This window comes from Planococcus citri, chromosome 4 (assembly GCF_950023065.1).
Source record: "Planococcus citri chromosome 4, ihPlaCitr1.1, whole genome shotgun sequence".
NCBI classification, from domain to species: Eukaryota; Metazoa; Arthropoda; class Insecta; order Hemiptera; family Pseudococcidae; genus Planococcus; species Planococcus citri.
Window position 1 is genome coordinate 19,074,984 of NC_088680.1, and position 18,848 is coordinate 19,093,831.

Genomic DNA, 18,848 nt, shown 5'->3' on the forward strand with positions numbered 1-18,848 from the left:
GGACAAGCTAAATTTTTTAATTTCTATTTTTTAAATTTCAAATTTTTTTGAGAAGGAAGTTTCTTGGGGGGTTCTAACAAAATTTGGAAAAATTTTAGGTGAATGGTTACATGAAATTTTCTAGGTCATCTCATTTTCAATATTGTTTCTAGTCTGAATGGAAAAATTGGTAGGTACCTATTTGTTTTATTACAGGGTGCCCAGAAATATCAAGTACCCCTAAAAAAGTTTTTCATTAAAAATATAGGTTGGCAACGTGAAATAGATGCATAAATGATTGGTGGTAAGTTATCTCTCCAGTCCAACAATCAATCATATGCTATCATTATTATCATTCACAGTGACCAACCAAAGTATTTAGTAGAAAACTTTTTTAGAGGTACTCGATATTTCTGGGCACCCTGTAGGAATTGAAAAAAATCATTTTTTGGTGAGAATGGAAAAATTCCAAGTTTTTTGCCCGTCTATTTTTTCTTTGTTTTAAACAAAATTGTGTAAATGGTTAAATGAAATTTTCTACATCTCATTTTCAATTTTTTTCTTGTGGGAATGGAAAAATTGATTTTTTCTGGTAGGAATGCAAAAATTGATATAAGTTTTTAATAGGAATCTAGGAATTGAGAAAATTGTTTTTTTTTTCATTTCTGATTTTTTTAGTAGATAGGATTGAAAAAAATTGTGAGAATAAAAAATGAAAATTTTCAAGTTTTCTCTTCTATTTTTTGTGTTGGAAATAGGTATTCAAAATATTTTTGCAGTGGTTTTTTTTCTTAATTTTTTTCTAGTCATAGGATTAAGAATTGATTGTGAATGAAATTTTTTAGGTTTTCTCATTTTTTTTTTTTATTTGAAATGGAAAATTTTTTTGGGTGTTTTTTATGTTCTCAAATTTTTTTAGTAGGAATAGAAAAATTGATTCATTTTTTGGGAGTTTTGGAAAAAATTTTCATCATGGAAAAATATTTTTGGAGTGTTTTTTCCTCAATTTTTTTCTACTCTGTATTGAAAAATTTTTATGAATTTGTTTTTTGGTGAAAATTAAAAAAAAAAAATTTTTATGGGAATAAAATGTTTTTTTCATGCTTGATTTTTTCAAAAGTAATTTGCTTAATTTATTGATTCATTTTTTGGGAGTTTTGGAAAAAATTTTCACCATGGAAAAATATTTTTGGAGTGTGTTTTTTCCTTAATTTTTTCTACTCTGTATTGAAAAATTTTTATGAATTTGATTTTTGGTGAAAATTGAAAAAAAATTCTTATGGGAATAAAATGTTTTTTTCATGCTTGATTTTTTCAAAAGTAATTTGCTTAATTTGTTTTTAGTGTTCATTTTTTAGTGGTGGGCGTAATTTTTTTGGATTTTTTCTTATGTGAATAGAAATTTTTTTGTAAGAATGGAAAAATTAAGTTTCTTGGGTTCTTACTTTTACGTTTACTTTTTTCCATTAATGTGCCTTTACTGCAACAAAGGCCATATTTTTCAAGTACATATTTAGAAAAATAATGAGTGGTTAAAATGAACATTCTGGATTTTTTTTGTAGTAGTTTTGAAAGAACAATTATATTATGGGAATGATAAAATGGATATTTTTTAGGTTTTCTCATTCTCTGATGTTTCATTTTCATGGTGGAAATGAAAAGTTTCTTGAACGTTATTTTTTTTTGGTCTGGATTTTTATTAGTGCTGATCAAACTTTTTTCTGGCAGGAATACTTCAAAAAAAATTCTTGTGGAAATGAAAATCACTATTTTTTATTTTTTTTAGCAGCATTTGAAAAAAAAGTTTCTGCAGTGATGAAAAAATTAAATCAAGTTGTCTCTTTTTCTATTTTTTTCCTACGTGTTGAGAAAGTATTTATTGAGTGATTTTTCTGGAATTTTTTTAGTGGGATTGTGAAAATTGATATTTTTTAAAAACTTTTGTGGGAATAAAATTGATTTTTTTTATTGTTGATTTTTTTGGCAGAATTTATGAAATTTTTCAAGTTTATTTTCTATTTTCTTCTATTTTTTTTCACCTGTTTAGAAAGTATTTATTGAGTGATTTTTCTGGAATTTTTTTTAGTGGGATTGTGAAAATTGATGTTTTTTAAAAACTTTAGTGGGAATGAAATTGATTGTTTTTATTGTTGATTTTTTTGGCAGAATTTTTGAAATTTTTCAAGTTTATTTTCTATTTTTTTGTAGTGACAATGAAAAAAATGTCTGTACTTCCTAATTTAACATTTTTTAGGTTTTTTGTTTTTGAGTTTTTTGTGAGATGAAAAAATTGAAAAACCACAACTTGAGGTGTAATTTTTTTTAATTTTCCATTTCGAAATGTTTTGAAAAGTGAAATTCTTTAGGGTTGTTTCCTTTTGCTTTTGGTGGTAGAAATGATTTTTTTTTTCATTTTTCCTGGATTTTTTCTGTTTCTTCAGTGGGAATTGTAATATTTTTTCATGTAGGTAACCAATGATGGAAATTTTTTCTGTGGACCTTTCTTTGAAATGAATATGATGTCAGATGTGGGTAAGTCAAATATTTTAATAGATGAATTTTATTCATGTACTTATGTAGTTACTTTTTTTCAAATTTGTATCCATGTACTTACTTTTTTTCAAATTTGTATTCATGTACTTACTTTTTTTCAAATTCGTTTTTAATAGATGTTTACTGAACCATTTTTTTAAAAAACACCTTACATCAGCTTAGACTGATTGTGTTGTAAACATGAGTGTCTATGTGAATAATTCAGCAGAGGTGAGTAAACTCAATTTATAGTACATATTAGTTATTTGTTCTAAATTCTTTAGTCCTAGAAACTTTTTAGGTATGCTATTTCGAAGAAATGTTTTATTAAACCTTGTTTCTCACCTGTATCCTTCAAAATTAAAACTGTTTGCACTAAATTTTCTAGATCGTTTAAAATATGTAAGTCTTGCAAATTAGATTCTATGTTGAAATTTAGAAATTTTTTTTACAAGACTTCTTGGAAATTTTCAATTGCTGTTTCGTATTTCTACTAGTATACTTATTTTGATTTTACAAATGTGTATAGGTATGTACTTATCCAAATTTATTTACTTACATTTTGTTGATGTTATGTAGTGTTTTCATGTTTGCTTATATGTGTTGCAGGTTCACTTCGGCTTCAGTCTTCAGAGGATTTTTGATTTTACAAATGTGTATAGGTATGTACTTATCCAAATTTATTTACTTACATTTTGTTGATGTTATGTAGTGTTTTCATGTTTGCTTATATGTGTTGCAGGTTCACTTCGGCTTCAGTCTTCAGAGGATGCTGATATCGCTTGTATAAGAAATAAAAGAACGCATTGTAATCATGTTTTATTTTTTATTCGTCACACATTTTCTCAGACCATTACACAACCCAACAACAGCTGGACCATGTGAAGAACAACGACGTCATAGTAAGTATTAGTATTTAAAATAAGTGGCCCCTAAACGGGAGCAGGATCCGTGTCCTGCTCCAACTCCTAGTCGCACGTCCACGTCGTGGGGGCTGGGACCTCGCCGGTCTTCTCCAAGTTCGGCGTGCAAACGTGACAGGGGGGCGTGGTTGGCACGCTTTCTTTGGCCATTAAAACGATAAATTTCTCTTTTGATCTTGGTTGATACAAAATTTAAACTTCTGGGTTTCAAAAAATCATCGCGAATTAGGATGTCTTTTGGCACGTTGTCATCTTACACAATTCTGTATGTGAGATGGCAACGTATTGCGAGCGTCGGCATTGTGAATCGATCTATGAAGCAACAGGTGTTGAATCTTGATGTTTTGTAGCTCATTTCACATTGTTCGATGAGGAAAAAAGTCTCGGTTAGTTAGGTTTTCTTTCATAGGAAGTTATTTGATGTAGATGATTTACCATCTGCATCGAGATACTTCTTGTGAACGGTAACTTTGTGGACTTGATGCTGCACACTGAGGATGTCGGTCCCCATACCTGCCTCAGGTTGAAGTGTTTTGAACTGCAAGGTTATCAGGCACGTTTGCACAAAAGTCTGCTTTGTTTTCTTACCTGTGTGCTGCTGTCTTTGGAGCCAGGCAGGACTGCACAAGCGGTCTGAGTACCTGGCTCTGGAGATGGCGGAGGACTGAAAAATGGTTCCTACCGGACGCTCTTTTTAGTACCGGAAAAAAATGGAGAAAACCCTGTGCAAATTCAAATATTTACTTACCAAACATTTTTCGGATTTTTTCGATTCGATTTTCGATTATTTGATAATTCGATGATTCGATTTTCGATTATTTGATGATTCGATTTTCAATAATTCGATATGATTTCGATTTTCGATTATTTGATAATTAATAATTCGATTTTCGATTATTTGATGATTCGATTTTCAATAATTCGATATGATTTCGATTTTCGATTATTTGATAATTAGATTTTCTCAATAATTCGATTTTCTCGATAATTTGATTTTCAATAATTCGATATGATTCGTGAACGACTTCTCAAGTTCACAAATTCACGAAAGATTCATGAATGATTCTTGAACCAATGATCATTCAATCTTGACTTACGTCACATCAAAGCTAGGACTTTGTCCAGCTACTAATTTAGCCACAGCTGCCACATTCACATGATTAATTACCAAGTACATAGGTACTTACATACCATGTTTGAGGTACACATATACTTGGCAATTTATCAAGTTCATTATGGTACATATTTAAGTAAATACTTGGTGAATTACCAAGTACACAAGTACCATGTTAAAGGTACAATGTACTTGGCAATTACCCAAGTTCCATTACAACATATGCAATAATGAAAGTTGAAGGACAATTCCTCAAGCTTTATAATATTGGCCGAGCGACTTAGCCTTATGTGTAATCGAATACACTAGGCACTAGTCAAGCTCAGAGTGATGGGTGGATGTCGCCACAAAGTGCTTGACAACTCATACAGACCGACACAATGCGACTGATCACCTACTCAGAACTCCAACTGCGCTTCGGACTTACTGGCCTGAGCGATCAACAGATCGTGACGATGATCAGCGTAAAGGTAAGTCTGTACGCGAGGTCGTAGCAGGGGCTAATCCTCCTTGGCCCCTACCGACCCGGCGTGCGCCTGGGTGAGGGTCACAAGACCTTCTTCTCCTCCCGATCCGATTTACTTAATTCTCGCAAGCGAGCTACGTAGGGCACCTGAATTAACGAGTGACGGAGCGTCCAGTTTGTGGCCAACACCCTCGCTGCGCACGAGCTTTCGGAAGCCAAGGTTTCCGCAGAAGCGGGGGTGATAAAGATGTACCGCGCAGTCTCACTGAGAGACTTTAGCACGGGTGCCTGGTAGCTTTGCAAAGCGAGAAACTGACCATCTGAGGCAGGTATGGTGACCGACATCCTCAGAAAGTAGAGTCTAGTTCGCAAAACAGACCTTTCACGAGAAGTATTTCCAAACAAATGGCGGATGACCATCAGAGTGAAAATGAAATCTCGTCGAGAGAGCCTAAATAATAGAAAGACACCTTGTGTCTACAATCCAAAAAGTATCACTAACGTAACACAAATTAAATTGTAGACAGTTTTTATGAGATGACATGATGACATCTCATTGAGACACCTGATCCTACCCTACTTCAATTTGAAGTCAGAAGAACTGATTTATTAAATTCAAAAATAAAATCCCATAGGTACCTAATGTAAGTAATTTTGATACTTTATCTCAAAAAATTGCCAAAAAAAGTAGATAACGTTTTAAAATGTGGTGAATATTATTTCAAGAATTTCATTGAAATGATTCAAAAAAAAATTGCAAACAAAGGAAAAAAGTAGAAAATTCCAAGAAAACATTTTGAAAAATGAAAAAAAAATGTAAAACAGAGGCAGGTGTTTCAAAAATTCCATAAAAATTCCAAAGAAGAGAAATCTCAAAAAATCGCCAAAAAAATTAAAAATTGAAATAAAGAAAACACAAATCTCGGAAAATTGTTAAACCTAAAACAGAAATAAAAAAAAACGAGTAGAAAATATGAATTTGGAAATATAAAAACAGATAAGCTATAAAAAAGTTCCAAAGTTGAGAAGTAAGAATTGTGGATAACTTTCATTTTAAAAAGACTTGCATCGAGAGTGATTGAATTTTGAAAAAGCAAGTTGATATGCAACAGTAACAAATGAATGGAGAGTTTAGAAAAAAACAAGCACAAAAAAATAATGCCAAGTTCCCAACTTGAGAAGCAAAATACCTAATTAAAAGTAATGCTCGAGAATTCCTTACAAAACTAAGGTTCAATGTTTACTCAAAAAATTCAAAAAAAGGTAAGTACAAGTAAGTTGGTAATATTAAACTCATTTTTTTCAAACACTTCAAAAAGATGGGTACTAAGTAATATTTACTACATTTTCAGGAAAAAACTACTAGAACATTAAAAAATGGTCAGAATTGAATTCGATTTGGAAAAATGCGAAAGCCTGCAAAAATAACACCGACATTAGTAAAATTCATTTAAAATAACGCAACTATTATTTTGAGATTTTTATAGTAAATAAAATTGTAGGCGAGTAAAACAAAATTAAAAATTGGTTAAAAACGGAAAAACTACAAGTTAGAACATTAAAAAAATGGTCAGAATTGAATTCGATTAGGACAAATGCAAGCCAATACACATTCCAATCACCAAGACTCCCAATTGCATTACGCGAAAGAATAAGAATAAGAATAAACCTAAAAACCCAGACTACTTTTGTAACTGAAAATTGCTTTTAAAGAAACCCGAATTTTCTGTCTGAAAAATTGTGTTGAAAAAACAAAATTCTTACTAAAGGAAAAAATGTTGTTTGAACAGTGAATACCTAATTGCTTTGAAAAAATGACTGGATATTTAATTTTCAAAAAAAATGGAAAATTTGGATTTGAAAAAACACGTTCCAGCTTATTGAATCATGCACAAAAGCCGTCAGCACCTACGACAACAGGAAGGAGGAGGCAACGCTGAAAATGGTGCGTCACACATGTTGATATAATTGCATAACCAGGACGCCGTAAATACGTACTAGGTAGAGGTACCTACATGATACCATAGCATGCTTTTGAAACTTTTAACTACAAAATTTAAATTCTGACAAAATACGCATGCATAAATTTAATTCATTCAAGTGAAATTTCAGCGATAAACACGGCCAAAAAATCACAAAACAATTTTCCAATTTTTTAATGTTTATTGGCTGAGCATAATTTCTAAATAAATTTACAAAACATTTAGTTAAAACTACACAACCGGACCTAAAAAAAAATGATAACTTCATGCAATAAGTTGGTACTTCGAAACAATAGTCAAATCATTTCAAAATAATTGAGGGTGAAGAAAATATAAATAACTTCATGAACAATTTTTTTTCACGCACTTTTTTCCATGCACCTTTCTTCCAGTGACATCCTCAATTTAGAAAAAATACTTCAAAGGATCGTTGAAAAATGCAATAACTGACATTTTTTCCCCCATTGTCATTAAAAGAAATACATGAAAAAATTTTCATTAATGAATATAAAAAATAAACGAATGGAAAAGCCTGAAAAAATTTGAAAAACTTGGGAAAATCATTATTTATAAAACTATCACAAAAAAAAATAGAAAATGAACAAACTCGAAATAGTAGCTTATTCAACTAGGGAGTAAAAGTGATTTTCGGCGAATTTTGAGGTTTATTGCCCAAGCGAAGCAAGGGAAATAATTCAAAATCGTCGAAAATCACTCTCACTCCCTGGTTGAATAATATATTTTTCGTGATGAGGGAGAAAAACGCCAGTGTTACTTCCAAAAATCAGAAGCGGGAGCAAAAGTAACACCTTTTCTCCCTAAATAGGTAACAAAAAATCTCATTTCTGCATTCCCACATCAGTACATCACAAATAAACAGAAAACGAAATCTGAAAAAATTTACATTACCATTCCTTTCAAAAAAATTTCTAAAAGAAATCCCTGGAAATAATTTTTTATTAAAAAAAAATACGGACATTTTTCTCATTACCATCGTAAAAAAAATAGAAAATGAACTAAATATGTAGAAAACGAAATCTAAAAAATTTACATTACTATTCCCTTCAAAAAATTTTCTAAAAGAAATCCCTGGAAAAAATTTTTTATTAAAAAAAAAAAACAGAAATTTTTCTTAATAGAAAATGAACTTGAAAAATTTAATTTCTGCATCCCCACAACAATTTTATTACTGTTCAAGAAAGGCGATATGTCAAACCTGAAAAACTACCGAGGAATAAGTCTACTCAACACCGGCTACAAGATATATGCGAAAATACTGGCAAAACGACTGGCAGAGCATGCAGAAGAAAAGCTGTCAGAAAGTCAAAACGGATTTAGAAAAGGAAGATCATGCACTGATGCAAGTTATACAGTAAAACTACTGATGGAAAAAAGGATCGAATACAACCTAGAAACACACATGTGCTTTATAGACCTGGAAAAAGCATATGATAGGGTTAATAGAAAAAAACTGTTTGAAGTCCTAAAAGATGAAGAGATAACATATAAAATGCGAAAGGTGATAAACAGCATATATAAGAACACTAGAATAAGAGTACGAATTGGAAATAAACTCTCAGAACAAGCAGAAATAAACAGAAGAGTTCGCCAGGGATGTCCACTGTCTTGTGTTTTATTCAACATGTATATGGATCACATGGTAAAAGAATGGCAGAAAATGAAGCCAAAAGGAATCAAGACAGACAGAAGGCAAGAAATATCAACAGTATTATTCGCAGATGATCAAGCAGTACTAGCCGAAACAGAAGATGACCTACAGAGATCAATGTATAATTTAACAAAGACATCAGAAAAGTATGATATGAGAATATCATCAGAGAAAACAAAAACAATGGCCTTCAAAGGAAATGAGCCAGTAAGAAGCAAGATTGTTATAAATGGAAAAATCATTGAACAGGTCAATAATTTCAAATACCTGGGAAACATGATATCATACCAGGGAGAAGTAGATGTTGGTGGAAAGATTGCAAAGTTCCTGAGAGTCACAGGACTGATAAATAGGACCCTGAGAAGCAGTAAGGTGCGAAAAGAAACAAGATTGAAGGTGTACAATACCCTAGCAATACCAATGATGACTTATGGAAGCGAGGTATGGGCACTGAAGAAATCTGATAAAAGAAGAATAACGGCAGCAGAGATTAAGTTCATGAGGAGAACGGCAGGGGTGACTCTCAGAGACAGAGTCCCATCTGAGAAAATAACAGCAGATCTCGGAGTGAAGCCAGTCATGAAGAAGATAAAACAGTATAGGAAAGATTGGAGAAATCATGTCAAAAGGATGGAGGAAACAAGATCACCAAAACAGGTCCTTCAATATACACCAACGGGGAAGAGAAGCAGAGGGAGACCAAGGAGGAAACTCACGGATACCTCAGGCTCATCCTCAACAGGTTCCACACCGCAGCAGACAGGCCAACAGGCCTACCGCTTATAAGGAAACGATGACGACGACGACGATGACGATGACGACGACGACGACGACGACCAAAAAAAATTAATTTTTCCAACTCCCAACACCCAAGAAATTTTTTTGCATTTTCAACAAAGAAAAAAACAAAAATAAGAACCTAAGTATTATTTTTTTTAATACCGCAATAATTCTTTTTTCAGATGCTAAAAAAATGAAATGATAATATGTAAACTTGACAATCTTATCAACACCATTCCCACCAGAAAAAATTTTAGCAACACTAAAAAAAACTCCAGAAAATGTAAGTACATTAAGAAACTTTCTCCATTTACATCACAAAACTAAAAAATTAGGACATAAGAAACCTAGAAATATAATTTTATGAAGAATCCTAAAAAAATGTCAATTTTTCCATCCCCACCAGTAAAAAACTGAAAATGAGATAACCTAAAAAATTTCATTGAAATAAGAAATCTAAAAATTTATTTAAATTTTTATTAAGAATTCTGAAAAAAAGGCCAATTTTTCCATCCCCACTAGTAAAAAACTGAAAATGAGATCACCTAGAAAATTTCATTCAACCTTTCATTCAAAAAAATGTTATCCAAATACTCAAAAAATAGAACCCAGGAAACTAAATTTTTCCATTCCCACAAAAAAAATCTATTCACTCAATAAAATTTCTATTCCCACTGAAAAAAACCTAATAAGTATTGATTTAGGAACTTTTAAAAAACTTTCTATTACCACAATAAAAATGAAAAAAATAACGCCAATCTAGAAACACTGGAATGTCCGAAATGCCTAAATACCAACTGAGGACAAGTAGCAAACACTTGTGCACTTGCCTCACATCCCATGCAACATTTAAAAAAACACCAGCTAAGCTAATTGAGTAAGGTAAAACAAATAAAACACTTACCAACAGTTGTTTCTTCAATTGAATCTCCATTCCATTTCCATCCAATATCCAATCAAAACAATGCAATAGTTAATTAGTTAATTCCATTTCCATCCAATCAAAACAATGCAATAGTTAATTAGTTAATGTTCAAAAAATCACTCGCGACCAACGCACAAAATTAATTCACGAAAATAAAAAGTAATTGGTTTATCAAAAAATTTTATAAGTTCTAAATTCAGAAACAAATCAAAAATGAATAAAACGCGCATCAAATCGAAATTTGAATTCACAACTCAACCAAAACGTGTGCACATAATCAGCTCCAGCCAACAACTGACTGAACTGAGGCTACCACAGCCCAGAACACCTGACCTGTGGGCTGTGACTTTTAAAACGAGAGCTTCCGAAATGAGCCGACGTTGGTCGATCATTTTTACTGGTAAGTTACCGTCATACCTATCTAAACTTTTTCACAGGTGAAAAAATAAAATACCTATCAAATTTTTTATAGGTAAAGTAAAAAGGTAAAATTTAAAAATAAAAAAAGTAGGCATTACAGTAATTTACCAGTAAACTCGAATAAAATAAATGAATAAATAAATAAATAAAATAAAACCGAAAAGGCGAAAACGCGGAACAACAAATTTTTCAAAATATTAATCAAACGAAAGGTGTGCACAACTTCAGCGCCAAACAACAACTGAGGATGATATGCCCATTACACCGGGCACATGACCTGGGAAGTGGGAGGTGACTTTGGAAACGATTACTTCCGAAATGAGCCGATGTTGGTCAATCATTTTTACAGGTAAATTACCGTACTACCTATCTAATTTTTTTTGATCGATGATGTAAGTAGGTGTTACGGTAATTTACTCGTAATTTCAAAAAAGTGAAAGATAGGTACCTACAATAAGGGAATGGTTGATATGTAGTCTATCTTGGTTTTTGAAGGCACATTTTAATTTTTACACCAAAAATTCGCTGATTTTGATCAGTTTGAAATTTAATTAATTTTATGAATGTATTTTGAACTAATTTCAGGCCGCAGATCAATATTTTGATGCTATAAGTGTACGTTTTGATGGAGTTTAATGTAAATTTGATGTCATTGATTACAAATTTGAAGATGTTTAAGAACTTTCCTTCGCAGAATTCCATATAATTTCAGATCTAACCCAAAGGGGGCTTCAGGAGAGAGAGGCCAAATTCAAAAACGAGTTCAATCATCACATGGCGAATCAAAATTATACATTTTTTAACCTCTCAAACCCAAATTTGATATCGTTATGTCCATAAAATCAAACTTGGCTTAGGAAGGATGTACTTTTTGCCAAATATTTCTCAAATCTGATCATTATATTTATTGGTAATGGTGAAATCAACTTACCTGTTCTAAAATTGCATCAACTACTCGCAATTCAAACACCATTTTTAAAAAAATCATACAACCATCAAAATAAAAATAAAATAAATCCAACATCGTAATAAATTGCTTTTAATTATTTTTCAAATAAGTCTTTCAAATAATATAAAAATTAGAAAAAAAAAATTAAGTACGTAAGCGTTTTATCAACAGCTTCTTTTCCAAAGAACACACAAATTATTCGAAGGAGAATAGGAAAATATTACAAGTAGGTAGGTATATTAAAAATCATTAAAATTTCATAATGAATAAATAATTTAGGTATAATTTGCAGAGAAAAAAAGGGTCACTCGAAAGCATTAAATAAATGTTCACCTATTCATACGTCTTGTCTTCGCAAAAAGATAGAGAAAAAAAGGGGAGGGGTAAAATATTTTAAAAAACATTATTCGATCGTTATTACAACACGCTTCGGACGACCAAGATGATAAAAATATAGCTTAAATACTACGAGTATAAAAAATACTTTTTTAAACGCTGGACTAGCAATAAAATTCGCGTATTTTGATCCGAATTCGAATTCGACGAATAAGTCACATTTAAGATTTCAATTTCTCACCGAAAAAAATCAATAGTATAAAAAAAAATTAAGTAGGTATTTAAGTTGTAAGTCACTTACACGAAAGAAAAAAAAACAAAAGGGTAAAGAGAAAAAAGGGGGTAGGGTTGTATAAAATAAAAAAAAAAAAGAAGGGAAATAACGTGAGACCATTAAAGAAAATAAGAGAAAAAAACGGATTAGAAAAAAAAAATAATCCAGAGTTCACAATCTGGTCACAACCTCGGTTTTTATTCCGGTTCGAGTCGATCTTTCCTCATTAAATGTATAGGAACGGAGGGACTTAGCATCGGTTTCCTTAAAATAGGAGGTTTGGCTTTAATTTGAGGTTTCACAACGGGTGACATCCTGGGTGATGTTTCGTCATCGGTGCTCTTGGCGCCGTTACTATTCTTACTGTCAGTCTTATCTCTTCTCAACTCTCTGTTATTTTTCTTCAACGTGCATTGGTTCTGTTTGGCGAATCTTTCGGCAGCCAGAGCCATGTCTGGACTTTCGGGCTCGTTTTGAGCTTCGGTTTCGGTCTCTTCGGGCGATTTAACCGTCTCTTGGACCGGTAAATCCATGACTAGATCTGGAGTATGTTTGGGTCGAAAATCCCTCTGGGCTGGCGAGTCTTTAGGCAGTCCTATGCTATTAACGCTGGTATGAGAAGAAGCACGTTGCTGCCAAAGCTCTCGGTTCTGGTTGAATGATTTCGGGAAATCATCGTCGTCTGTCGGGTCTCCTACGCTGAGAGCTTTCACGTGAGTACGTCTCAATAGAGGGCTATACTTGGCTTGACGTTCCTCTCGTAGATCTTTAGCAGTTACCATGTTGTTCTTCGACGACGGAGGATCGATCAACGTGATTTTAATATTCTCTTCAACCTCCACTCTCAGCAGCTGATCTTCGTGTTCTTTATCCAGATTCGACTTGGACGACTCGATCTACATAAAAATTTCAAAAATATCTTCATTATAACCAGATGCTGTGTGAGACGAGTACACACGCTTTAGTATCTCGTATTAGAGGGCGCGATAAGCTACATGCACCACACCACATATGATGGTTTTTTTTTGGTTCTCTACTAAAGCGTCAAAATTGGCACATGCAAATCACATCGTACTCACTTATATGTATGCAAAATAATACGGTAGCTCTAAAGCTCTGGCGCCGCAATTCATCGCTCTATCGTGATTACAATATTAATTAAGACAAAATAAAAAAATCCAAAGAAAATGGAGAAATAAATAAATAAAAAATAATCAAAATAGGTAAATAAAAGATGTAAAAATATTATCTAAAATTCTTAAAAATTATCATCTCTAAATGCTATTACACTGTTCTGTTCTCTAAAATGGCTTCGCTCTACAAAAGCTCAACTACGAGTACTTTTAAGGTAGTATAAAAATAAGTATTTTAGAAAAAAGAAAAAAGAGAAAAAAAAACATGTCGTCGCGATTTCTATCTTCTAGATTTGGCAAAACACACGCGCGTTTCAGGGAGTCTCCAGGATTACTTGATGTAATTCCTAAGCAAAAAAATATCTCAATGTAGACGATATTAATTTTTCACCGTCAAGATGTCAATTAGTTAGAAAAAAATAGAGGAGAAACAGGTTAGAGGGTAGCAAAGATTACAAAAGGGAGAAAAAACACGAAAGAAAAACGCAAACACGTTAATATTTAAAACCTCAAACTACTGAACGGGTTAATTTCAAATGTGATCTTAATTCATAAAATTCAATGTTCAATCATCCTCCCTTCCCCTCTCTCTTCAAAATGCAGCATTGTAGAATAATTTTTTTTTGTAAAAAAAAAAATTGTAAATTATTGACTTGGTTTTAAACATTGATAAATTTACTTTCCCCTCCTCCTTTGCTCATCCTCTACCTGACAATTTGAATAAAAAAAAAATAATCAATAAAAAAATGTAAAATACTGACACATTTTTTGAAATCAAAATCGAGTTATAAATCGACAATGATTTTTGATTTTTTTTGGGTAGGAAAGAGAGTCGAATGGATCAGTTTTTTTTGTTTTTTTTCAATCATCAGAATTTATATTTCTCTGAAAATTCTTTTTTTTTTTGGGTGTTTATAATTACACGATTATTACACCCGTGGCTAGAGGGGTTTAGATTTGGTTTATTAGGTTGGTGCTTTTAAGTAGGGTAATGAATTTTTGGATTTCAGAAGGGTTATCTGGAATGGTCATTGAATTTGGGTCTATTTGGAGAGATAGTCTTGTTTGCTGTAGTTTAGGACAGGTGAATAGTAAATGTTGGATAGATATAGGTTCATTTTCACAGAATTGACAGGGGGGTTTCGGAATTTTTTGATAGAGATGATTGTGTGTGATTTTAGAGTGACCTATTCTTAGACGGGTATTTGAAAAAAATTAGTATTTTCAAATTAGGCTCTCCATTTCATTTTTTTCATTTAAATTTTAAATTGACAAGTTTTGTTTTTTTTTTTTGTTTTTTTTCCTCCAAATGTTTTTTAAATACAAGAATTTTCAAGTTGAACAAAAATTATCCATGAAAATATCAAATAAATTTTTAAAAACTTGAAAATTCTTGTATTTGAAAAACGTTTGGAGCCTCCCCCTTCCTCCTCCCACACAAAACTGGTCAATTTTGAATTCAATAATAAAGATAATGAAATGAGGAGTCCAACCTGAAATTATTAATTTTTTCCAAAGAAGAGTTCTCAGGTAAATTTGAATTCTGATGATGAAAAAAAAACAAAAAAACCGTGATTGATTCAAAATTGTTTTCCTACCTTTCTCCTTCATACACCCCCCCCCCCCCAAAAAAAACCTTGGAAAACTCTCGAAATGAAAAAAAAAATCAAAAACGAATGTTAAAACAATTATAAGAATGCATAAAGATTGAAAACTCGATTCAAAAACTTTTTAAGAAAAAAAGTGAAAGCATGAGTATTGTTCATAAAAAGAAGAAAAAAAAAGTCAAAAAGTCAACCAACCGAAGAAAATAATCACCAAGTAATTGCAAAAAGTACACAGAAATTATAAAAAAAAATAATTTAAAAAAAATCAAAATGTTTTTAAAAAATTCATTTTTTTGAAATTAGAAATGAAAAAGTTTACTAAAAATTCTACCCACTGCATAGAAAAAAATTCAAGCACAACCTTTATTCTGTTTCTAAAAAATAAATCAAACAATATCTTTCCCTTTCCTCCTCGTATTTTTTTTTTTTTTTTTTTCAGCAAATATTAGGTTCTTTAAAATCATAGAAGAAAACAGAAAAACTCGTCAATTGAGTAATTGAAACGTCTCGAAATAAAAATTGAAAATTTTATAACCGGAAAATCTAAATTTTTTTCAATTATTGAAAAACATAGAGAGTAAATAACTGTAAAAACTTAATTGAAATTATGAAAAAATTGAAAAAAAAACATATTTTCGAGAAAAATGTTAAAAAATGAAAAAATGTTACTAAAAAGTTTAACAAAAAATGCAAGTTTGAAGTAATTTTAAAGATCAAATTTGAGAAAAATTCTTATTCGATTCTGTAAAAAAATTAAAATGTCGATTTTAAATATTTTTCTTAGCCTACTCTTTCTTCGAAAAAAAAAATTGTATTCGTTAGGTAATTGAAAAAATCTAGAATTGAAAAAAAATCAAGAAAAAATAGGTCGTGAAAATGAAATAAAATTGGATTTTAAAATTTCTGAAAGAAAAACAGTAAAAAAGTAATGTTTTTGTAAGGTCTTAAGAAAAAAAAAAATAGAAATAAAAACTGAAAATTAAAAAATTAAAAATGAAGACAAAAATTGAAAAAAAATCTTCAAATAAGATGAACGATTTTTTTCAATTTATTTTCTTGAAAAATTAAAAAATCAAAGTTGAAAATTCCACATTAAAAAAAATAAAAACGAAAAATGACGAAATAACTACAAAAAAAAAAACAAATCAAAATTACATGAAAAATTTTATCACGCTGAAAAAAAAAGAATCCCTAAAACGTCCATCACCTCCAAACTCCCCATCTCTTGCCCTATCATCACATTTACTAACCCAAACAAAGATCACACCATATCCCCACCACCTACACAAAACAAACGCACACAAAAGCACAAAAACACAAACACAGAAAACAAAAAAAAAACAACAACAAAAATACAAAAAACCCCGATAAAAAAACAAACAAACAAACACAAAAAATAAGGGATCTTTGTACAAACGAATATATTTCATTCTATAAAAAAAAAACAACAAAAAAAATAAGAGAAATAAAAAGAAAATTGAAAAAAATAAAATAAAAATAGAAGAAAAAAAAGAGAAAAAGAGATAGTCGTACATTAAAAAAATTAACAAATAAAACAAACGCTAAATTACTACGTTAAATGATACAGATAAGAAAATCATAAATAATGAGTTGTGATGCGTAAGTTCAAGATAAAAAGGGAGGGGGGTCAAAAATTGAAAATTGGAGTAAAAATAAGTATTTATATGATATGGACGTTGGGAGAGAAGGGGAGGCAGAGTAATTGAAAATAGTAAAAAAAACAATTGAAAAGATTTCATTTAAAAACAATTTTTAAATAGAAAAAAGAAGGAAAAAATAAATAGCAAATAAACAAACGGTAAAAAAGTAGGCAAAAAACACAAGCAAATGCAAGCATATTAATAAAACACTCGGTTTAGTCCCATAAAAAAACAGGTAGGGGCCACCACTGGCCACTTGGCAGTGGCAACACAACAAGTCTAGCTTCAATGCTACGATTAAATGGGCCACGCTGGGCCACGGGGAGGGTGATGGGAAAGGCGGAGCTGTTGATTACAGGAGGAAACAAGAGGGGATTTTTTTGATCACCAGGAACAATCAGAAAGCCAAAATCCGCCGCAAAAGTAACGAGACGAGTGACAGATGTGTGAAAATTTGAATAATGGGAGGGAGAAGAGGGGGGGATTCGCAATACAGGTGTACAGCGAGCATTTGGAGCAGTTCATTACGATTCCATCTTACCAAGGAATAGAATTTGAGCCAGCATTGATCTCAAAAAAGAACCAACAGAATAGAAATAAGCATAAGAGAAAAGAAAAGGTACGAGAGGGATCAACTTGGCACTCGAAACATGAATAATTTTTCCATCCTGCCACTCGTGGTATCCTAATTCACCGGTATTCAAGGATAATTTGGCCAGATGGAGAACAAATCGACTCTGAATCGTTCGAGAATGAGATTGAAATTGAAATTAGATTGAAAATAAGAGATTAAAAAAAAGGCAGTAAAGAGTAAAACTACGACAACTACTACAAATTGTGTGATTTACTACGCATGCTCTTCAGTCTGGTCAACGAAGAAGATTCTACTCAAAAAAGGAAAATAACAACAACATCAACAACAACAACATACAAAATACGATGAGTAACGATAAAACGCAAAAAAAAAGAAAAACTCTAATTAAAAATAGATAGGTATCTAGTAAGAGCGAGAGATTAAAAAAAAATGAGAAAATTCACACACACAAACGCGCAGACGCAACAAACAGACACATTTAAACAGTCGTTTCCAATACCTCGCTCAGCGTCGAAGGTAAACTATCCGACGTATTATCCATGATGACCGGAGGCCAAGGGCCATTATTGCCCGATGCTGACAGTAGAGGCGAATGCGAACTGCTCGTTTCCGATAGCACGGAATCGTTCGAGCTGGAAGTCCTCCTTTTTATCGAATCCTCCGACGAACTGGACTTGTACATTTCGACTTTATCTCGATCGTCGTCTCTGCGCAAAAAAAAAAATACAAACATGAGTCAAAAAACCATACCTGGGGTACGTGTAAGTGTAATTTAGTTTAAATGTGCTATTGACATAGAAAACGAAAGATAAAGCAGAAACAGGAAACAGAAAAGAAAAATAATAACAACGAAAAAATGAATTAAAAATCGATTAAGCGACGTACGTTCGATTACGGTTTTTTTTTCGCGCTTACGTGTGAAACGTGCCCGACGAGTTGAAATTTATTACGTTTAGGTAAATATTTGCAGCGGCGTAACGCTTGAAGGGCGCTACCGCCCGATACACGATTGAAAAATTTATGTAGTGTGCTCATTCGAGGCTCGAACGTATGTAATATAATGTGTATCTCCGATATATGCATAAACCAGCACTAGATAGGTAGGTAGATAGGTAAATACATATACAGATAGGTATCTCGTAGCATGACGATGTAATACTACTGATGATGAATAATCATCTACGACATTGATTTCGAGTCGATTCAAAAAAATATCTACGAATGCGGGGGGATGTGGATGTAGGTATCTTACTTGATCTTGACGAGGATGTATTTATCTGGTATGAGACCCTCTTTTCCATTAACACTTCCTTTCCACCAGTCGTTGGATACTTGCGAGTAGAGTATTATGTGGTCTCCTTTTTTAAAGCTTAATTCACGTTCCGATCGGGCGCTAAAGTCGAACTGAGCTGTTGCTTCTAGAGCTTCGGTTTCTGTAACAAAAAGATACGAGTAAATTAGTAATATTAAAGTATCGATCGTTCGGTTATTATTCTCTATTTT

General features: G+C 32.0%; 1 protein-coding gene across 4 annotated transcripts in view; it reads right to left on the bottom strand.

Annotated features, from left to right (window-relative positions):
* Positions 1 to 11,813: 11,813 nt before the first annotated feature.
* Positions 11,814 to 18,848, bottom strand: part of LOC135843936 (SLIT-ROBO Rho GTPase-activating protein 1-like) — a 253,737-nt gene continuing 246,702 nt past the window's right edge. For 3 of the 4 annotated variants that reach the window (XM_065361993.1, XM_065361994.1, XM_065361995.1), the window contains exons 10-12: positions 18,598 to 18,778; positions 17,845 to 18,052; positions 11,814 to 13,245 (exon numbers count right to left, since the gene is read on the bottom strand). In XM_065361993.1, the coding sequence (XP_065218065.1) occupies positions 12,547 to 13,245; positions 17,845 to 18,052; positions 18,598 to 18,778 (1,088 nt within the window). In that variant the 3' untranslated portion in view covers positions 11,814 to 12,546. Of the gene's footprint in view, positions 13,246 to 13,303; positions 13,830 to 17,844; positions 18,053 to 18,597; positions 18,779 to 18,848 lie in introns of those variants that run through there. The other variant, XM_065361996.1, reaches the window with a different exon arrangement.